The following is a 22,330-nucleotide window of genomic DNA, read 5'->3' as shown; positions in this document are numbered from 1 at the left end:
GGCAACTTGGAGGAGCAAAGCGTGCACGCTCATTCATGTGATGGGGACAGGTGGCATCACGGGGAGTTATGATCTGGGGTTAGGGTGTCTCCGGAGGACGCTGTCAGGCTCCGCTTTGCTAAGACCGGCACCTCTGCTGACGGTGCGGCTTCTGCACCTGCCGGAGGACCAGTGAGGGAGGCACCACGTGGGAGCCGTGTCCCGGGGACCTCCATGCGCTTCGGTTTTCTAAAAGCAGGTTTTGATGGGGGAAAATAGTGTAAGTAAGCGTAAGTGTCCGTTGCTCAGTCATGCCCGACTCTTGGCGACCCCACGGACTGCAGCCCACCAGGCTCCTCTTTCCCTGAGATTTTCCAGGCAAGGATACTGGAGTGGCTGCCATTTCCTTCTGCAGAGGATATTGTAGCCACCCGATTAATGTTAAGCATCATTTTAAAAAGGTGTTTTCTCACAATTGATCCTTTTTTCTAGTCCAAAACGTACATATGCAGCGGGCAAGGAGACACTCTGTGCTTCACCGTGGACTTTGCTCTCGGATTCACCTGTTTCGACAGCAAGACCAAGGTGTGTGCCGAGCAGCCAGGGGCGGTGCTGGTGGGTGGAGCATGTGCTACATTTCAGGGCTGTGACACCCGTCCACGGCTGCGGCACCACCAGCCCTAACGGCCGCGTCCTCTGCACGGGCTCCCTCGTGGTGACCCGCTGTCTGAGAGCTCAGGGTCCCAGCACCTTACAGGTCCAGAGCCGGGCAGGGCTGACACCACATCAGCGTACAGGAGCGAGTCAGTGTGACCGTAACGTCCGTACCCAACAAATAACAAGGACTTCTTTTTAAGGACCATTGTGGATCCTTTAAGTGATAAGCGGGGTTTGCACTTTCTTGACTGTACTGTTTTAGCAGTCATTTATGATTCTATGCAGATAATAATTCTGTAGGTGGTTCCTAGAAAGTTACCACCACTGAGCTTTTCCTCTTCATAGTCAAAGCTGACCTAACACTGAGTGATGTTCTCAGAGCAGTTTGCTCAGTGACACAGGTAACTGAGCAGGCATGTGTGTACACAGATAACTGAGCAGGCGTATGTGTACACAGATAACCCAGCAGGCGTGTGTGTACACAGATAACCCAGCAGGTGTGTGTGTACACAGGTGACCGAGTAGGTGTCTGTGCACACAGATAACCGAGCAGGCATGTGGAGCAGGCATGTGTGACATAGGTAACCAAGCGGGCATCTGTACACAGGTAACCGAGCAGGCATCTGTGCACACAGGTAACCCAGCAGGTGTCTGTGTATACAGATAAACCAGCAGGCGTGTGTGACACAGGAAACCGAGCAGGCGTGTGTGACACAGGAAACCCAGCAGGTGTGTGTGCACACAGGTAACCCAGCAGGCGTCTGTGTACACAGGTAACCGAGCAGGTGTCTGTGTACCAAGGTAACCGAGCAGGCGTCTCTGCACACAGATAACTGAGCAGGCATGTGGAGCAGGCGTGTGTACACAGGTAACCCAGCAGGTGTCTGTGTACCAAGGTAACCGAGCAGGCGTCTCTGCACACAGGTAACTGAGCAGGCATGTGGAGCAGGCGTGTGTACACAGGTAACCCAGCAGGTGTCTGTGTACCAAGGTAACCGAGCAGGCGTCTCTGCACACAGGTAACCCAGCAGGTGTCTGTGTACCAAGGTAACCGAGCAGGCGTCTCTGCACACAGGTAACCCAGCAGGCGTCTCTGCACACAGATAACTGAGCAGGCATGTGGAGCAGGTGTGTGTACACAGGTAACCCAGCAGGTATCTGTGTACCAAGGTAACCGAGCAGGCGTCTCTGCACACAGGTAACCGAGCAGGCGTCTCTGCACACAGGTAACCGAGCAGGCGTCTCTGCACACAGGTAACCCAGCAGGCATGTGGAGCAGGCGTGTGTACACAGGTAACCAAGCAGGCATCTCTGCACACAGGTAACCCAGCAGGTGTCTGTGTACCAAGGTAACCGAGCAGGCGTCTCTGCACACAGGTAACCCAGCAGGCGTCTCTGCACACAGGTAACCCGGCAGGTGTCTCTGCACACAGATAACTGAGCAGGCATGTGGAGCAGGCGTGTGTACACAGGTAACCAAGCAGGCGTCTGTGTACCAAGGTAACCGAGCAGGCGTCTCTGCACACAGGTAACCCGGCAGGCGTCTCTGCACACAGGTAACCCGGCAGGCGTCTCTGCACACAGGTAACCGGGCAGGCGTCTCTGCACACAGGTAACCGGGCAGGCGTCTCTGCACACAGGTAACCCGGCAGGCGTCTCTGCACACAGGTAACCCGGCAGGCGTCTCTGCACACAGGTAACCGGGCAGGCGTCTCTGCACACAGGTAACCCGGCAGGCGTCTCTGCACACAGGTAACCGGGCAGGCGTCTCTGCACACAGGTAACCGGGCAGGCGTCTCTGCACGCAGGTAACCCGGCAGGCGTCTCTGCACGCAGGTAACCGGGCAGGCGTCTCTGCACGCAGGTAACCCGGCAGGCGTCTCTGCACGCAGGTAGCCCGGCAGGCGTCTGCATTTACTTCGGTCATTTAACAGCACCGGCTGATGTTAACTGAATAAACGCGCTCCTGTGTCTAAAGCACTAAGAACTGCCTTCCTTTACAGAGTGTGCTCTGGAGGTTTAAGTTCTCCCAGCTGAAGGGGTCTTCCGACGACGGGAAAGCTCGGGTGAAGCTGCTCTTTCAGAGTCTGGACACCAAGCAGATCGAGATGAAGGTAGGGACTCGTCTACGGCACAGCGTCGCCTGAGTGAACCGGGTGTCCGGGGCTGGGCGTGCCGTTCCCTGGCCTGTGGAATCACCAGAATGCAAGTGTGAACCCTCCTCGGAGTCAGCCAGGGTGTCATGGGAACCCAGGGTGTGTCTCCTGTTAGAGGCCTTAATATCCTAAAACTGTAGTCATTGAAACCCATTACTTAATTCCACCAAAAAGTACAGGTTTCTTAGTGAATATTAGCAGGAAATCAATGGTTAAATATACAGGAGAAGTCAGTTTTTAAGGGAAGAGTTGTACAAATTGCATTATGTGATGACCTGTCTGTGACATTAAGGACACACTGCTCTGTAAATTCAAAGGATCTGGACGTAACTTACCAGTTATGTGGAGAGAGGGAAGGTGCACCCACCCGCATCCAGGTCAGAGCCCAGCATCACCCGGCCTGGGGACGCAGCCCTGGCCACCCTGAGGCTGCTCTGTCAGCCGCTGGGTGGAAGAGGCCCGGAATTGACCGGGCCCTGACCGGGCGCTGACCGGACGCTCTCCTCTCCACCGCCTCTGGTGCTGGACGCTGTCCTTCCCCCACCGCCTCTGGTGCTGGACGCAGGCCTGCTGAGGGTGTGCAGGGGACGCCTGCTGCCTCCACCCGGCCGCGCAGGCCTGGCCCACGTTGCCACACCTCCCCACACAGGGAGCCACTCGGGGAATTTTCTGAACTCTGCCAGCCCGTCGTCAGTGCCTTGGGAGCGCTTACACCACAGCCCCCAGCGACGCTGTGGCTCGGAGCACAGCACCGCCTGGGTCACGAAGCCCCCGAGTGGAAGACCCACACCTGACCCCTGGTGGGCCTGTCTCCACCCCAGACGTTCGAGCCTTCATGTTATGAGAACCAGAAAGCGGTTGTGCCCTGATTTGAGTTCCCTGAGAACAAGACATAGGAAACTGTTCTGTGCACGGTTATTCCTGGTGAGTGTCACTTTTAGTTGTATTTGTTTGGGACATTTTCAGAGGAAAGTTACACAGGATATTCATTTACATTAGGTATTCATTCATTTATTTAACAGTCGTCTCTTCCAAGCACAGCTTTGCTCAGCCTCCGCGGTGAATCCTTTGGGAAGGACAGTCGTTAAGGTTTCCTTTGAAGTACAGTTTGTATTCACTGTGGGCGGTGACTGCAGCCATGGAATTTAAAGACGCTCGCTCCTTGGAAGAAAAGCTGTGACCAACCTAGACAGCACAGTAAAAAGCAGAGACGCCACTTTGTCAACAAAGGTCTGTCTTGTCAAAGCTATGGTCTTTCCAGTAGTCATGTACAGATATGAGATTTGAACCATAAAGAAGGTTAAGCGCTGAAGAAGTCACACTTTTGAACTGTGGTGCTGGAGAAGACTCTTGAGAGTCCCTTGGACTGCAAGGAGATCAAACCAGTTAATCTTAAAGGAAATCAGTCCTGAATATTCATTGAAAAGCCTGATGTTGAAGCTGAAACTCCAATACTTTGGCCACTTGATGCAAAGAGCTGACTGATTAGAAAAGATCCTGATGCTGGGAAAGATTGAAGAAGGCAAGAGGAGAAGGGGACGACAGAGGATGAGATGGTTGAATGGCTTCACCAACTCAATGGACATGAGTCTGAGCAAACTCCGGGAGTTGGTGATGGACAGAGAGGCCTGATTTGCTTCAGTCCACAGGGTTGCAAAGAAGTGGACACGACTGAGTGACTGAACAACAACAAAGTGTGAATTGCACAGCTGGGTGGAAGCTCTTGTCTTAAATTACAGTAGACTTTAGAATCCCCCTCGGGTGTCGGGCCATTAGACTACACTCGGGGGACGCTAAGAGCCCGGACGGCCGTCGCTCGTCAGAAGGCCCCCTGTTGTCTCCCGACAGTTTCTGACGAACATCTGCTGTGTGTGCCGTGAGAGGGTAACGCGGGCAGCTCCGTGAAGAAGTGTGATTTCCAGAGGAGATTTACGGAGGCCGCGAAGGCGACGTTCACACTCAGACGTTGATTGAAAGTGTCACCCTTGTGAGAGATGCGGAGTTCCCGAGAGTGAGGCTCATGAGAGAAGGAGTGTTTCCTCAAGTTCAGGAACCTCGTTCTTTGTAGTCTGACAGCTCAGTGCAGACCCGCCCGGCTCCCTGAGAGTTTTACCTAATTAAGGAAAAGATCAAGGTGTTAAAACATCAGAAGTTGGTAATTAGACCAAGCTGCAGATCATATTTAAACTCAGTATTTCAGCCACGATGAAATGTTAAAGGAGTTTAATAAAAATCTAGGTCCTTAGGATAAATGAATTGCAGAGGAGACTACCTGGGCAGCAGGGTTAGCGCGGGGGCTGAGCCTGACACTCGGGCGCCCGGCTGCCGGCTCCCTGCTGGAGCTGCCTGGCCGCAGAAGCCGCAGACACACGCACTCACACATGTGCACGCATGTGCATGGATGCCTGCAGCACAGCATGCACGTGTACGCACAGGCACACTTACACGCAGACACGTGCACACCTGTAGAGGGGCACATTTGTGCACATATGTTCACACACGTGCAGGTGAAGCCAGATTCCGTCTCCTAAATTGTGACACGGTGAGCCCGGCTGTGTGACATCCAGGCAGGGACCACTGTGAGCTCCTGGCTTTGTGGAGGCTGAGGACCCAGCACAGATGGACTCAGGGTTCTGCACGGAGGACCTGAGTGCCATCCCACATTAGTTACCAGAAATCGGGAATCAACCCGTCAGTCAGGATGTCCGTGCACAAAACCCCCAGAAACCCACGTGTCCGTGCCGACAGAAGCCCTCTTGCTTTGTGAGTGTTTGCTCTTGAGGCCACTGCTGGTGGTCCTAAGAGCGCAGCGCCTGTGAGCCTCTGTACTGCGCTGTTCTGTGCTCAGTGTGTAAGCACGTTGCGCTTTTCTGGCAGGAGCTGGAGTTTCAGGATCTGACGGCGGTCCTGCACTGCATCCACTCCTTCATGGCTGCGAAGGTGGCCTCCGTGGACCCAGCATTCATGGACACTCAGAGCATCGCCGGAAGGTACATGTATAGCAGCTGAGCGGGAGTGCTGAAAATTAAATTATTTTCTTAAGAAATGACTATTTGCGGCACGATATTGGCACTTTGTGCGATTTTATAATGATCCTATAGTTGTGATACCAATAAAATATGTCACTAGTTTCCAGAGACGAGTCAGCCTTGTTCACTCTGACGGGGATGCGGCCTCCCCTCAGGCAGAGCTGTGGTTGAGAAAACTCAACTCCCCGTTGAAACACTCCATCACCCACGTTTCTCAGACCGCATGGAGGCACCAGCAGCTCACGCTGCACCCCACACGGCTGAAACCCACACTTTATTTTCAGAAAGCATACGAGAGGAAATACCAAGAGCTCACCACATTTATTTTCCCCAAGAATAAAAAGTTTTCCTTTGAATTTCATTAATTTACCCCAGGACGTCAGATATAGTCCCTGTGCTCCACATCAACTACAGGTGGTCACACGGAGCACAAAGTCAGAGAAGACAAGCATCAGGTGACATCGCTTACGTGTGGAATCCTAAATTTAAATCAGATGAACTCAGTCACAGGGCAGAAACCGACTCACAGACACAGAAAACAGACTCACGGTCATCAGAGGGGAAAGGCTGCAGGGAGGGACGCACTGGGGCTTTGGGGTTCACATTTGCACACTAACGTGTGTGCTCAGTCAAGTCCGACTGTTTGCAACCCCGTGGGCTGCAGCCCGCCAGGCTCCTCTGTTCCTGGGACTCTCCGGGCCAGAACACTGGAGTGGGTTGTCCTTTCCTCCTCCAGGGGATCTTCCATGGACTGCAGCCCGCCAGGCTCCTCTGTTCCTGGGACTCTCCAGGCTAGAACACTGGAGTGGGTTGTCCTTTCCTCCTCCAGGGATCTTCCATGGACTGCAGCCCGCCAGGCTCCTCTGTTCCTGGGACTGTCCGGGCTAGAACACTGGAGTGGGTTGTCCTTTCCTCCTCCGGGGGATCTTCCTGACCAAGGATCAAACCCAGCTTCCTGCACTGCAGGCAGACTCTACCGCTGAGCCGCCTGGGAGGCCCATATACACATGAATATTTCAAAAAGAAAATGGTACTAAGATGCAATGGTCACTGACAGCCAACTCGATTTCACTCGGAAAAGCCTTTTTCTCTCTGTAGCCGCGTCCCTGCTGGACATGGGGCCGTGCACGCAGGGTGCCCATCTCAGGAGGCCTTTCCACCCCTTTGGCCGCCTTGGACAAGTGGACACCGGGCCGTTTGGCTGCCCTGCAGACCTGCCGTGGGGCAGAGGGGACACTGGGCACCCACTGGAAGCCCGGGGAAGTCAATCAGAAAGAGAGGGTTGGTGGAAACACACAGTGGAAACTGTGAAGCTCCTAGCAGGCTAAACCCTGGGATAAAATCAGCCCGGCATAATTTAAAGGGAAGACTAATTTCTTGTCCGCCTGGGCTGATAAAATTCACTTTTGTCATAGAAAATACATCACAAAATACATCGAAAATTGTGTTTATTTTATGTACAAATATTTTAGGACACAAAGTATTGGGTATTTGTCATTAAATTGAATTAAACGGAATGCACATTTTAACTCACTATCCATTATGAAATAATCCATGTGCATGATAATGGGTTAAACAGTCAGAGATAAGTAAGGACTGCATCTTACTGCACCTCTGACCTGGTGATGCGAGGAACCGTGGCCTTGTTACTCCACCATGAGACAGAAAAGAGGCCAGCGCTCACAGATGAGATGGTGATAATCACTCGGAGAATAACATGACGTAAACACATCTCACAGGGGCTGGAGCAGCCACGTTATGCCGCGTGGTCAGGCCAGGCCATGTGGTGAGGTGTCCCTGGGGCTGGAAGGACCACAGGGATGCAGGATGAGGATGCCTGGGAAACCGGATGGGGGGCCCAGGAGGATGAGCCTGTGAGGGGGGCTGGGCCCACAGATGATGGGGACATCCACTGTGGCTCAGGGTGAGCAGGGGCCGACTGGACAGGGCGGGTCCGGGGAGGAGACGGCCGTCCTTGTGACAGTCTCATTCAGACCAGCACCCGTGGGGCGTCCGGCTGTTGGCAGGAGCATCGGCATCTCTGAGCCTCGGCTTCCTTGTGTGAAAATAGCAAGGAAGCTGGGGCCTCATCAGGACGTTCCGGGAGGAGCACGCAGTCACACGTGTGCAACGTCCCATCCTTCCTCCAGGCGCTGGCCTGGGAAACACGTGTCCACGTTTGCTCAGCCTGTGGCTTCTGTAAATTCTCTCAACCAGGAGACTTACTGCTTTCCAGGGAAGCTGCCCCGTTTTTGCTACAAGGAATCACAAGCCTGGAGCGCAGGGCTTTTTGCCACAGAACCCTTTTAGCCTGGACTCCTGGGCTCTGATTTGTGTCCTTTCCACAGCATTCAACCTTCATCCTTGTCAAGCTTCTACATTCAGAAAACTCATTTTGCAAAGTTATTGAAGGTCGGTGGGGGTGGGGGGGAGCTCCTGGCTTACAGAAAACCCATGCACTTGTACGTAAAATCAAGAACCACTTGTGATCTGACTTTGCAGTGACTGAGAAGAATCACGCAGTTACACTGTGCGGCCTCCTCCAGCAGCCTGAGTGAGAATGTAAACGTACTTCACGCTGCAGTGAGGCTAAGGATGCTTCATTGCACATTTGAGTTTAGTCAGGATTTTCATCAGCGAGAACCGAATATGCCCTCCAGATCAACTCTCTTCATGTCCCAGCAAGTCAGTCACTAACGACTAAGCCTAAGGGAGAACTTTTTAAAAATTCCTTTTATCTTTAACAGAATTTTAAACAGAGTTGCTTTCTAATCTCATGTCCTTGTGGCAGAAATTGTGAGCAAAAGAGGTGATGCGAATGCCGCCCTTACAGAGCCTTTCTGGGCCTTTCTCCTCAGCCTGGACAGAGCGTCCTCCTCCGCATCTGAAAGGTCAAGGGCATTGGTCCAGGCACCCTTGTGGGCACCTGGGCACTGAGGTCACAGAGGATGTGTGATCCCGGGAGCTGGGCCCAGGTCCGTCCAGCAACACCTCTGTGGATGATGCACTCTGCTCTCCCCAGAGAAGCCGACCTCATAGCTGACCCCCGCCCCGCTCCACCCTCCTAAGTTCCCCTCCCGCTGGCCCCCAGGAGCACCCACCCAGGCCCGGCCTTGGGTCTGCAGTGGAAGGACGCAGCTGCCACACCCGCCTCTAACCCAGCTGCCAGGCTCCGCTGGGGACCCATCTCTGCAGAAATGAGGCTCCAAGCGCCCGTCAGTCAGGGTGAATTCCAGACTCCTTGGGGGCCGGAAGACTAAACACAGCAGGAGAAAAAGGGCCCTGGAGCCCACACTGCAGAGTGGGCGTCAGGGCGAGCCCTGCCAGCCCCGCAACCTCGGGCCAAGTCCACCCCTGGGGTCCCACCAGCGGAGTGGGCACAAGGGCTTTCCCAGCCAGAGCCCAGGCATGGACCACCAGCCTCAGCCCAGACGAGACCACTGACGTGTCCGGACTGGCCCTGCCCACGTGGCCTGGGGGTGGCAGCAGGGAGAGCCCCCCAGTGACCCAGGCAGGACCACGCCTGCAGGCGGCCACGTCACCGTGGACAGGAGGAGCCCATGTGTGGCAGGGGCGGAGCAGGTCTCTGGCACAGACGGCGTCCAAGGGCGCATGTGAACTGGTGGTGGAGGGCCCGGGGCCGTGGTCACATATTTCTTCACCAAGAGTCCACGTGAACCTCCCAAATGGCCCCCTTTCCTAGACTGTCTGTCAGCAATGACTGGGGCATGTCAGGAAAGCCGTATAGGTTTTTGTTTATAACTCATCAAATATCAGCACTCTTGATGCACAATATAAAACAGGTCATCAGAGTGTTTAATAAACCAGAAAAGCCCGAGACCCTCTCAACGTCCACTGACGTCTCCAGCATCACTTAAAGTGACTTAAATGCACAAAAAAAAGAATAAAGCTGCCCCTTCTTCCCTCTCTTTCCTGGAGGACGGTGGCCTCGGTCTGCCCCCCACCCCCTCGGGGAGGGCTGTGGGGCTGAGCTTCCGACAGACCCTCAGAGGCCCGGGCAGGCGTGCAGGCTCCAGGCCCCGGGCTCCATCACCGTCTGATGCGTTTGCTCAGCCAGAGCCCTTCTGGGCTGCCAGTGAGAATGCAGAGGGGGCCCCACTGAGCTGGAAACCCTTGAGGGCTCAGTGGGAGGGACGCTTCACCCGCCAGTGGGCACCGCACGGACTTCGGGCTCTGCAAGGGTCATGAGAGCTCAAGGACCCACTGCCCCCAGACACGGCTGGCCATGGCAAGGACACAGCCACGTCAGGGCTAGCCTCCAAGTCTGTGTCATGCTGACCCCTCTGAGTGTCCATGTGGCGTCCGCTGAGGACTCGGGGTCCCAGGTCTCCTCCGGGATCGCCCTTGGGGTCCCAGATCTCCTCTGGGATCACCCTCACCCCAGGCCCTGACGCCGTCACCAGTGGGGTCCAGGAGAGGCTCCTGGCCCGAGTCTCCCTGAGCCCTCGCGTGTCAGGCAGCGGCCCCCCCCGCACTCCTCAGGCAAACCCCCCGAAGCTCCGGCCTGTGCGCAGCTCCGGTGCTCAGAGCCCGAGTCCAAGCTTGAACTGCTCCCCCTGCTCCTTGCTCCATCCTTCGACCATTTCCGGAGTCAGAACGGGTCCCCAAGACTTCAGGTGGCAAACTCAGCCTGCTGGGGGTCCCCGTTTTTAGGAAAGCGAGTCTCCGAGTCTCTGCCTTGCTGACGGCTGGGTCTGGCCCCTCCTTTCGCCGTCCCAGCCTGTCCCCGCTGCTTCAGGGAGAAATCACCAAAACCGTTGAGGGACGCGCACCTGCTTGTCTGACTGTGGTCCCTGCAGATGGAGCCTTCCACCACTGATGAGATGGCATTCTGATGCTTCAGGGACCTCCCGATGCTCAGAGGCCTTGCACGTGCGTGAGCGTCCAACCTCAGCCGTCCTGCAGGAAGCATCCTCCAGGCTCGAATAAGTCCCAAAGGAAACCGGGCTTCCGCAATGGCTCAGCTGGTAAAGAATCCACCTGCAGCGCAGGAGACACATGAGATGCAGGGTTGATCCCAGGGTCGGGAAGGTTCCCTGGAGGAGGAGACGGATGCCCACTGCAGGATTCCTGCTGGAGAATCTCATGGACAGAGGAGCCTGGCGGGCTATGTCCACAGTGCACCTCAGACTTGACTAAGTCCCAGAAGGAGGGGGGGGAAGAGGAGGAGAAAGACGATCTTCATGCATCAAAGAGAAAAACCCCGGGACTCAGATGGGGACTGCAGAGGTTCAGAAGCTGCCCCCCACAAACCGGGAGACACGTTCTGTCCCCTCCAAGAAACGGGGCTGCGGGCTGGGTCATAGAGGGCCATCGGCAGGTCTTGGAGAGTCCGGCGCCTCTGAAGACCACGGTGCTCTTCACACGGAATTTCACGCAGAAAAGCCAGAGGTGACAGAGCCAGGGTTACCAGGGACCTTGGTTCCTTCTTTGCCAACGCTTAGGCTCTCTTTCCCTTTCTTTCTTATTCCACAGCCAGAGCCTCAACATCGGCGGGCCCCGGTGAGGTCGCGCCTGCTCCCTGACCCACCAGCAGGTGGCGCTCTGTGGCAACGTCGCCGCCGGGCCGGAGCCGGTCCAGCTCAGCGACGCGGGCGGGAGGCAGAACCCAGAGCCGGTTTATAGGCGGGAGGCCAGGCGCCAGGGCAGCCGGCCGTGCCCAGGGATTGCCTGCCCTGCACACCTGCCTCCAGGCTGAGCAGAGAAGGTCAGGCCTTGCCTCTTGCTTTTTTCTGGGAGCAATCTGTCACTGAGGCCTGCAGAGGGGTCCGAGGGAGGTGGCGGTTTGCGCCCGGGCTGGTCTGGAGCTGGAGGAGGGGCTCTGGGCGGACGGGGCTAGCTTTCCTGTGATCTCGGCGCAGAAGCGCTGCCGGCAGGTACGGCCAGGAGGGTCCGCGGTCAGCGTCCCCCAGCGCACTCTGGGCTCCACCTGATTTCACAAAGTCTGTGGCCCGAAAATATCAACAGAAAGCCGGAGGTTAGGAAAAGAGAAACATTTGATGGCGAATCTTCTGCTTTGTCTTAACAGCTCTGCAATTCTGAAATCGGTTTATAAGCAGGAAAAAGAAAGTTGTAGGAAACCCTATGTCCATTTAGGAATTTTATTTACCTCTTTTCTAAAGGCTAAATTCCCTGTATTCTTCTTTTTTTTTTTTTTTTTTAACTAAGATGTGTTATAGGAAAGAGATTTATCTTATTCCTAGTAGTTACTCCCAGAAATTTTACACCATTCGACATCCCCATGAATTAAAATGGGTTGTCACTGAGCTGCTCTGGGGACCACGGCCGCCCAAGAGGAAAGATCTGTTTTCAGACAGTCGAGCAGGCAAGGCCGGTCCCTGCCACGGGCAATCAGCCCCCCAGAGTCAGACCCAGGCCAAGGGGTCGGGCAGGACGCAGGCGCCACTGCGCAGGGGAGCGGAGACGGGCTGCCCGTGGGGGCCGCCTGACGTGCGCCTCCTCGCAGATGCGGGCACAGGCCGTGCTGGGCGCGGTGCTGGCCGTCACCTGCGCCGGAGCCGTCTTCTCGTTCCTCCTGAGACCCGGGGCCCTCCTTTGGGGTGAGTAGCCATAAATTACGGTCTTCCAAAATCATAAAGGAACTGCTTGGAGCTACCAGATCAGAAAGCGTCTTGAGTTCTCCAGAGTCAGGTAAGACTGCTTCAGTGTTTCTTTGGCTTTCCAAGAAAAGAATGATAATTCTTGAGTTTAGAAGAATTAAAACACAATTCTTTCTGAAAAATAACTGACTTTCTTATGATTACACAACAGAAAACTTCAATTTTACGTGCTCATATATTTTAAAAAACATTTCTTTGGGAGTTGTTGTGTGTTCCTTGACCACACAATCATTTCTCATTAAGTCACTTCTGTGTCATATTTTCTGGAATCAGGGGGGCCGCAATGCCAAATTCAGTTGAGAAAGGTACAGCTGTGCTGTGGTTGAAATCATCACAGCTCAAACACTGCTTTTGTTTTGGAAAAAAGAAAAGAAAAAAGTCTCAAACACTGAGAATGATTTCCTGGAGGGAACGACGTGGGAGGGCGTCTCCACAAGGCTCTCTGGCCGCCAGTGTCTGCACCAGAGGCCTCGCCAGGCACGTTCGCCCCGCTGGGGTCATCAGGGGTGGACACTGTGCTCCCCCAGCCCCTGCTTGGAGACCCTGCTCACCCGCAGGCCTGGTGAGCCACCGAGTCCCCACAGTCACGTTCAGCCCCAGGGAGCCGCCTGCTGGGAGCCCCCACTCTCCAGCGCCACTGAATACGGCTTCGTGGCCACATGGACAGTTGCACCAAAGCCCGTCTTGCACTTAGATGCTCCTTGAGAAATTGGCCTGGCCTTTGAGGCCGAGAGGAGGCCAGGGTGCAGCTCCGTCCCTGCACGCTGCTGACGGGGCCACTTTCCTGTCTGGAAATGGAGGAGACAGTCCTATTTGTGAGTGCCACTGAGACGCTCCATTTCAAGTATTGACTGCATGCTGTCTGGACAACACCAACTAGAAAACACAAGTGCCAGGTCCATCTTAAATGTCCCCCATCCTCCAAGCCCAGTAAACCCACCACCCCAAGACCTGGCACAGGATGAGTTGCAGTAAATGCTTGTGAACTAATTGGTCATTTCATTTCACACTTATCAAAGACCTAGTTCTACAAAACCATAGCAACAAAGTCCTCACGAGCAAGATCTATTCGATAAAATACGAAAGTGCCTGCACACAAGAGCTCCAGGTGTGAGAAAGCATGCGTTTTTTAAGAAATGGGAAAGTTACAGCTTTGCTAGAGCAATTTTTACTATTTCCCCACCTTTAAGAGGTTCTTTCTTAAACTTTCAGTATATATGTAAATAATACACGACACAGAATTTGATAAAAAAGCCCTGTGCTTGGTACTAATGTATTGTTCATTAGAGTATTTCAAAGCTGACTAATTACTTGTTTACTTTGGAAAATTACTTATTTAGAAAATATTATTAGTCATAGTGTTTAAAGTTTATAATCTTTAAAACAATGACACTTTTTCCAATTGATAAGCCATCAGTCATTTTAAACAAAACAATTACATGTTCAGTTCAGTTCAGTTCAGTCACTCAGTCGTGTCCGACTCTTTGCGACCCCATGAATCGCAGCATGCCAGGCCTCCCTGTCCATCACCAACTCCCGGAGTTCACTCAGACTCACATCCATCGAGTCAGTGATGCCATCCAGCCATCTCATCCTCTGTCGTCCCCTTCTCCTCCTGCCCCCAATCCCTCCCAGCATCAGTCTTTTCCAATGAGTCAACTTTTCGCATGAGGTGGCCAAAGTACTGGCGTTTCAGCTTTAGCATCATTCCTTCCAAAGAACACCCAGGGCTGATCTCCTTCAGAATGGACTGGTTGGATCTCCTTGCAGTCCAAGGGACTCTCAAGAGTCTTCTCCAACACCACAGTTCAAAAGCATCAATTCTTCAGTGCTCAGCCTTCTTCACAGTCCAACTCTCACATCCATACAGGACCACTGGAAAAACCAAAGCCTTGACTTGACAGACATTTGTTGGCAAAGTAATGTCTCTGCTTTTGAATATGCTATCTAGGTTGGTCATAACATTTCTTCTAAGGAGCAAGCGTCTTTTAATTTCATGGCTGCAGTCACCATCTGCAGTGATTTTGGAGCCCTAAAAATTTCATGTTAACTTTCTGTTTATTTATTTATTTTAATGGAAGTGTACTTGACTTAGGGCTTCCCAGGTGGTGTTAGTGGTAGAGAATCCGCCTGCCAACGCAGGAGAGAGAAGAGACGCAGGTTCAGTCCTTGGGTCGGAAAGATCCCCTGGAGGAGGAAGTGGCAACCCACTCCTGTATCCTTGGCTGGAAAATCCCACAGACAGAGGAGACTGGCAGGCTACAGTCCCCGGGGCCACAGAAAGTCAGACAGGGCTGAGTGACTGAGCACGTAGCTGATCTACAATGCTGGGTTAGTTTTAGATGTACGTGCTAAGTTGCTCAGCCATGTCCGATTCTTTGTGACCCCGTGGACTGGAGCCTGCCAGGCTCCTCTGTCCATGGGATATCCCAGGCAGGAATATTGGAGCGCGTTGCCATTTCCTCCTCCAGGGGATCTTCCCGACCCAGGGATCGAACCTGTGTCTCTGATGTCTCCTGCACTGGCAGGAAAGTTCTTTAGCCCTAGTGCCAACGTAGAAGCCCATACGTACATTTGTGTGTGTGTATATACATGCATTCTTTTTCTGATTCTTTCCCCTCGTAGGCTATTACAGGATCCTGAGTACATGGTTCCCTGTGTTATACAGTAGGTCCTGGTTGCTTAGCTATCTTTCACACTGAAGGGTTGAACTTTCTTTGACACGTCGCCTTCATAGTTACATCTCTCCACAGCCACAACCTCCATGACAAACCCGCAGCCTTCTTGTCTGAGCTGGGTTATGTCACTCAGGCTCACAGACACAAGCCGTCGGGGCTCCCTGTCACCTGTGCAGAGCCCGCGGAGGGCGCGGGGCAGGAGGACCAGGCCTGGACCACGGGTGCCCGTTGGGTGTCCAGGGGCGCCCCTCAGGCTGGGGTCTCTGCTGGGTGGGCTGCTCCTCCCGTGGGGCCTTAGAGAGGGCAGGGCTGTGGGCAGGCTCATGCCCACCTCCCGGGGCCGCTCGTGGACACAACACACACGTGGGCATCTGGCTGATAAACACTCAGGAACAGCTGCCCTTCGCCTGACAGCGGGCCTGTGAAGTGTAGAACTGTTTGTGTATCGAGTCTTCAAGCCCTTCCTCAAAAACTCGACACAGAGTGTTTATCGTGGAAATCACGTGCCTTCATCACCACACGGACCGTGGTTCATTTCTAGGGGTTTGTGCAAAGTCGAGACCAAAGTGCAAGGATGTTTATGGCAAATGTTCCAACGCCTTGTAGCTGTTAGGAGAGAATCAGATGCGAGTGAACCAGGGGCAGTGGGGGCCCTGATGGGGGGAGGGGGGCAGGGAGGGGGGTTAGGGGGGAGGGGAGGGGTTGGGGGGGATGGGAGGGGGTTCAGGGGGAGGAGGGGAGGGAAAGGAGGGGAGGAAGGAGAGTCGTAACGGAGTGGAGGCCCAGAACCACCTGGTCGTCACTGCATCAAGCTGGACACGGAAGAGAAACCTAAGGGGGCGGAGACTTTGTGGATTTTGTGTTTGATCTGTGATGCTTCATTCGTAGGAGAGACCGAGGAATCTCAGGTCAGGGGCATCGTGGAGGCCAGCAGGCTCCTGGTGGACAAGTCCGTCTACGCTGCGATGAGAAGGTATGGTGCCTGGGAGTGGGCGGTGGGGCGTCTGCATGGATCTGCTGAGCTTCCTCTTCACGATGTCCCCCATTTTCAAGTTAGGAGCTGAAACTCACATGGCTTATTCATGTTTCTAGGATCATGTGCAAGTAACTGAGAACTTCATTCAGCCTCAAAGTTTCTCTCTTAGCAAAACAGAGCAAAGGGCAGTGACGCAGTGGGAATTCAGTATTTCCCAGTTCGAAAGGCCTGGCTCCTGGAAAACTGCCCGCAGACTGAGGAGGGGAGGGGGCGTCCAGACACACAGGTGTAAGTTTACCTAGGAATTAAATCTGCCCACCAGTCTTTTTGAATCGTTAGGGAACACCTTAATTTTAAACAGAATCAACACTGAGGATATTATAGTTGTTGTTTACTTGCTAAGTGGTGTCGGACTCTTTTGCAACGCCATGGACTGCAGCCCAGCACGCTTCTCTGTCCATGGGATTTCTCAGGCAAGAATCCTGGAGTGGGTTGCCATTTCCTCTCCAAGCACAGCCAACGAAAATCTAAAATGCAGGTGTTATCTTCACAAGGGTGCTGTTTTGTTGGAAACTAAGCAGTAATTATTTAAGCTCTCAAGATACAAAACATCACAGGGCAGGGGTTGATTTATTTCAAAATCTCTATTATTCCCGCCAGAAAAAGTCCCTGCTGTCCATGTTGGCTCCAACGAAGTTTTATTTATTTTATAAAAATTTGAATCAAAGGGAAAAAAAGAGAAGACATATTTCCCATGAAGTCAGACTATGTTAGTGTGAACACACCGAGGTGTCAGCTCTCCATGAAGGGGGCAAGGGCATCCCCAGGGGCTGTGAAGGGCTGCCCCTCCTGCCCCTGGGTGGCCTGCCTTCTCGGAGGGGAGCTCACTCCTGACACAAAGTTGGCAAAATGTGCGGCCTGGGGGCTTCGCCTTAAATGCAAACGTTGAAACAGAGGCCACTTGCTTACTATGCTAACAGTGGATTTTAATAATAGCAGAAGAAAAGCCATTGAAACCTTGAAAACAGGCCGCCCCACTGAAACCAGAGCCCCAGAAAGCTGAGTCCCAGGCCTGTTGCTGCTCAGCCGTGAGGAGCTGCTCCGCTGAGCGCGGGCACCCGAAGGGCCACAGCCTCAGGGCCTCAGGATCTGGGACCAAGACGGCTGCTGGCTCCCAGAGCCCTGCCCAGTGGTGGGGACCCACATGTCCAACCGGATTTTTTTCAAGTTACATAACTGACTTATTCACAGCGATAGCCTCAGAAAGATTAATTAGTACTTAAAATAGCCTTGTGTGCATCTGTGTGAAGTCGCTTCAGTGGTGTCTGACTTTTGTGACCCTGTGGACTGTAGCCTGCCAGGCTCCTCTGTCCATGAGATTTCCCAGGCATGGACACTGGAGTGGGTTGCCATACCCTGCTGCAGGGACTCTTCCTGACCCAGGGACGGAACCCATGCCTCTTGCATCTCCTGGACTGGCAGGCGGGTTCTTTAGCAGAAGCCCTTAAAACATCCTTAAATAACACTGCTGCTGCTACTGCTGCTAAGTCCCTTCAGTCGTGTCCGACTCTGTGCGACCCCATAGACGGCAGCCCACCTGGCTCCCCTGTCCCTGGGATTCTCCAGGCAAGAACACTGGAGTGGGTTGCCATAAAAACCATTATTTCACAGTAGGCTTAAAAAAAAATCCATATAAAATGTGAGACCGCCTTATCTAAACAAAACATGAAAGTCTGTTACAAAGAATAACGTGAATCGATGGCAAACGCACACACGTGAGCCACTGTCAAAAAGTGTTCTAAACGCATCAGAATCTCTGCTTCCATGGTGATGCACGCGGATGGACAGGCGACGAGCAAGCCCATTTACTACCTGGATTTTGACGAGCAGGCTGACCTCACACAGCGGTGACGAGGACCAAGGGAGCTTGCCTGAGCAAGTCTGTCCGTCTCTTCCCCTTCCCGCCGACTGTCTGCTCTCGGGTCCTGTCCCTTCACTGAATCCCTGGTCCTCACTTGTGATTCAGGCTCACGTGATTGATGATCAAGTGGTCACCAAACGCCATAGAAGAACAACTGACTTCACGTCTCCTCTCGGTGGGCTCCCCAGGTGGTGCTAGTGGTCAGGAGCCCTCCTGCCAGTGCAGGAGACGTGATGAGATGTGGGCTCAAGCCCTGGGTCGGGAAGATCCCCTGGATGCACCGCCTCCAGTGTGCTCGCCTGGAGAAGCCCACAGACAGAGGGGCCTGGCCGGCTGGTCGCAGAGAGTGGGACGCGACCGAAGCGACTTGGCACACACGCGCCCACTCCTCTTTGTGCCTAGAAACCTCCACAAAAGGGAAGTCATTTCCCCATCGCAACTTCTGTCTTTTTCCAAACTCCCTGAGCCCACGAGCCGCGCTGCGTCCCGGGCGGCGGAGGTCATGGAGGCCTCGGTGCAGGAGGTGGTGAGACGGGGTCACCTGAGGTCTGGACCCTCCCAGCTGCCCACAGGTGAGCGCCCGGGGGGGCAGGGCTGAGCGCGGGGAGCTGGGGAGGGTCCTCGCAGGGTGCGAGGCCTGAGCCGCCTGCCGGCGCACGGGACGAGCGAGCAGCTCGAGACTCTGGTCAAGCGCCACGACGTCCTGGCTCTGCTGGGTGGGAATCACTGTTTCCCTGCTGTTGAGACTGAGTTTGGAGAGCCAGCTCAACAGTCTCAGCGTCCTGCTCTATGGTGTGAAATAACTGGAAGGTTCTTCCAAGGCCCCCACCGACGCGGTTAAAACTCGAGGAAACAAGTTTCTGGGGGAGGAGGTGTAGCCCAGGGAGACTAGGATGGCCGCCCCACTTCTGAGCAAACTGCCTCTGAGGGCCTGCCGGGGCCTCTGGGGTCGAACGTGCTCTCCTGAAAGGAGCAGTCGCACCGCGGTCCACTCGGCTGGGCGCAGGCAGACCAGGAGACTGGGGGCTGCGTCCACCAAGGACTCCGCTGACTTAAGAATCTGAGTGGCGTTTAAGTGGAATTCCATTCCACTTCAGGACAGAAGTGCTTTCGAACATGAGGCCCATGGGTGAGTGCTAGGATGAGGAACTGGAAAAACAGGATCAGTTTCAGTGATCTGCAGACTTCTCCAGTGTGGTGCCATGAGCTACTCAGTCTCTGAGTTTTTCCTCCCAGCTAGCTGTAGGTTAGTTTAATGCTGATTTACTTTAGAATGAGACAGACTCAGCTAAATTGAGGTTAACCAGAATTCTCAGACACTAAGCTTAGCAGTTCAGTTTAACCAACTTTATAGCAACCGAGGACCCATCTGAAAAGGTTTTCGTTGAAGCAGTTGAAAACCATTTCTAAGGACTGCCGGTCCGTGGTCCCGTCCTGCGGCGATGACTGCGGCCAGAAGTCCTCGGCCTTGTGTTCTCGCTGTGGAGTCGCAAAGCCATCGCCCGGGTCTGTGGGTACGGGTGGAGCTTCAGTGGACGGGTTCAGTCCAGGCAAAGCTGCAGAACTGAAGACGCTGTAGTCTAGGGTGTTTTTGTTATTCCCGTCATCAGCATAGCCGGTCTAGAAAATTCGGGATGTAACGCCAGCGACAGGACCCAGAGCCCCACCAGCCCACCAGTTGGCATCTACAATCCGACGTTGGCACCCTCCCTCCCAGATGCATCTTAATGTTGGTTTTGTATTAATGCAGCTACAATCGTGGTCCTTCTCGTGGACTTCGTTGGTTAAACTCTCGTGTGTGCTTGAGCATCTCCTGGTACGAAGAATGTCTGCCTGTTTTGTTCAGGAAAGCCCATTTCTCCATCAGCTGAACAAAATTGTGGCCTAAGCTTTATTCAGCTGTCCACAGAGTCATTCCATAGAGGTTGTACAGTGAACATGTATAATTAAGAAGCTGTTTTGTTTCTCCTCCCTTTGAAATTGGGATGTATGCTTTCTGGTGTTTTGCTAGTGAATATCTCATTTCGTTGGTGTCTGGTCCGTTTTATGGCATTGTGTTTGAACATTTACATGAACCATCTGGGAGAAACAACGCTTTCTTCAACTAAGAGCCCTTGTATTTGTCACAAATAGCAACAGAGCTGGCAAAAAAAAAGAATGGACTGTTTTCTGGGGCCCTAAAGCTAGAAGAGTTATATGAAGGACCCAACATCATCCACACGAAGGGGAAAAGGAGGGCTTTGTAGAGGGACGCTTGGACATCGATAGGAGCATCTGAGCAGGGTCGGGGGCTGATCAAGGCCATGCAGCCACTGTCTTCTGGGGCTGGGGAGGCAGGAAACCCAGGGTTCTACATCCAGGCTCCCATCTCTGGGGCCAGAACGCTCAGAATCGCTTTTCTGAAAGATCACAAAGCAAAGGAAAAATGTTAAATCTCACATTCCCAGCAATGAGGACACTCCAGAAGGGTAATGAGGAAGGGGTGGTTTCAAGGAGGAGGAAGGGCCTCCCGCCAAGAGGGGCAAAGCCTCCGTGTGAGTCCTGCGGCCGGGGTGCGGCGAGGCTAGGACGGGCACTGGGCAGGCAGGTCGTCACCGCAGCACAGGGCTGACGCCGGGGCCTTCCCTCAGATGCTCTCTCGGAGGGGCTGCTGAGCGCGATCGCAAACCTGTCCGGATGCCTGCCTCACATGCTGCCGCCCAGATGCCCGACCACCTGCCTGGCCAGCAAGTACAGGCTCATCTCGGGCGCCTGCAACAACAGGTACTTCCCAGGGCCATCTCCCCGCAAATTGGGTTTGAACGTGACAGTCGCCATCAGGAGGGACGGTCCCTGGATCATCTGAGATTTTGTAAGGAAAGCGCATAATATGACTCTACCCAGTGATAGGAAGCGGTCCAGCTTCTCCCTACACCCATGTCCCCAGTACTCCTGTGTGTGTCTTTAATAAGACACAGGTCTCAAAGGTCTTAAGCTCCCAGGCAGACAAGAACCACTCTCACCAGGAGGTTGGCTGTAAAACTCCCCGGCTTCCCTGGGGTCATCCCAGTTTTCTTCTGTCTCTTTCTCTGTGTGTCTGCCGTCCACTCTCAGCTCACTCCGTCCGGAGGTCAGTCCATTTAGGCAGCGCCCAGGTGTCCCAGGTCACCCCTCCGCCTCCAGGCCCCTGCACAGTGAGCCCCGCGGCCCGGTTCCAGGGAGACTGTGCCCGCAGGCGGGTGTGGAGCCGGGGACGGCAGGACCAGCCCCTGATCTCCTCTGCCCAGGGCTGCCCTCTCTGCCGTCACCCCGCCCCCGATGAGCCGGCAGCCCAGCCTCCCTGCTGCTGGGCTCGAGTGGACGTGCCATCCAGGGAAATGTGGGTGAAGGCAAGTCTCTCTCCTTCCATGGTGACGACTGTATCTTGCGTCCCAGAATTTACAGTAACCAGATCCAAATGACTAACAGGAATGCTGCACTTCTTTTTCTGCCCAAATCATAAAACACCTGCCCAGAGACCTGGAGTGACAGTGCCTTGAAGCCAGGTTTGCTGCTTATAAATGAGCTGCCGGGGCCACTGTGCTGAGGGTCAGCCCCAAGGTTGCTGATTCTCTGCAGGCTCAGACATGCCCGCTCCAAACACCAGTGTTCTCACATCCAGTTCTTATCAGAAGAGGCCCAGAGACTGTCAGGCTCCTGGGGCCCGGGAGAGAGGAGCTGGTGCTCAGACAGATCCGGATGGGCGGATACCTGTCTCCCTGTGAAACTCCCCTCCAGAGAGTTTCCCCCGCTGCTTGTCAGCTCTGCGACCCTTCAGAGGGAGGTCACTAATGCAAAGCTACTAAAGGAGCCACGTGCTGGGGTCTGGGTTATCCCACCCCAGCCAAGCAGCTTCCAAGAGTGGGGCCACGAGGCCGCCCCCCCCCACGGTGCCCCGGGTCCTGCCCAGGAGGCTGGGCTCTGACCCCAGTGAGACGTTCACGGAGACCACGTGCCCTCCCAGGACCTGCTGAAACCCAACAGTCAGTCAGCAAAAACCCTGTCGCCTGAGCAGTTAGGTTAACACTCGCGTGATTCTTAAGTCAAAGAGCCACATTTTATGGGATTTCGATAAGGAGCGGCCGCTGTAACCGATCAGAACACCACGTGAAGGCTGACTCACTGCAGCCGATGAAACGCGGTCCTAAAGCGAGCCCCTCCAGTGGTGCTAGAGAGCAGCAGAGGGTTGATGCTAGAATTCATGCCCATTCCCTGTCCTTCAGACAGAAGGGGACATCGCTCCTGAGAGCGGGGCTGGGCGGGAGTCACGGGAGA

The 22,330-nt window shown here is 54.2% G+C and overlaps 2 protein-coding genes across 2 annotated transcripts in view; both read left to right on the top strand.

Moving 5' to 3' along the window:
* The window catches only part of SNTG2 (syntrophin gamma 2), an 81,042-nt gene extending 75,155 nt beyond the window's left edge, over positions 1-5,887 (top strand). The window contains exons 18-20 of the mRNA XM_055579794.1: positions 472-564; positions 2,640-2,750; positions 5,670-5,887. Coding sequence (XP_055435769.1) covers positions 472-564; positions 2,640-2,750; positions 5,670-5,801 — 336 coding nt within the window. The 3' untranslated portion in view covers positions 5,802-5,887. The remainder of the gene's footprint in view (positions 1-471; positions 565-2,639; positions 2,751-5,669) is intronic.
* A 5,525-nt stretch (positions 5,888-11,412) lies between these two features.
* The window catches only part of TPO (thyroid peroxidase), a 35,450-nt gene continuing 24,532 nt past the window's right edge, over positions 11,413-22,330 (top strand). Inside the window, exons 1-5 of the mRNA XM_055580356.1 lie at positions 11,413-11,549; positions 12,309-12,402; positions 16,029-16,113; positions 18,440-18,609; positions 20,668-20,800. Of these exons, the coding sequence (XP_055436331.1) occupies positions 12,309-12,402; positions 16,029-16,113; positions 18,440-18,609; positions 20,668-20,800 (482 nt within the window). The 5' untranslated portion in view covers positions 11,413-11,549. The remainder of the gene's footprint in view (positions 11,550-12,308; positions 12,403-16,028; positions 16,114-18,439; positions 18,610-20,667; positions 20,801-22,330) is intronic.

The sequence above is a fragment of the Bubalus kerabau genome, chromosome 4 (assembly GCF_029407905.1).
Source record: "Bubalus kerabau isolate K-KA32 ecotype Philippines breed swamp buffalo chromosome 4, PCC_UOA_SB_1v2, whole genome shotgun sequence".
Taxonomy (NCBI): Eukaryota; Metazoa; Chordata; class Mammalia; order Artiodactyla; family Bovidae; genus Bubalus; species Bubalus kerabau.
This window is presented reverse-complemented; position numbering and strand designations above follow the sequence as displayed.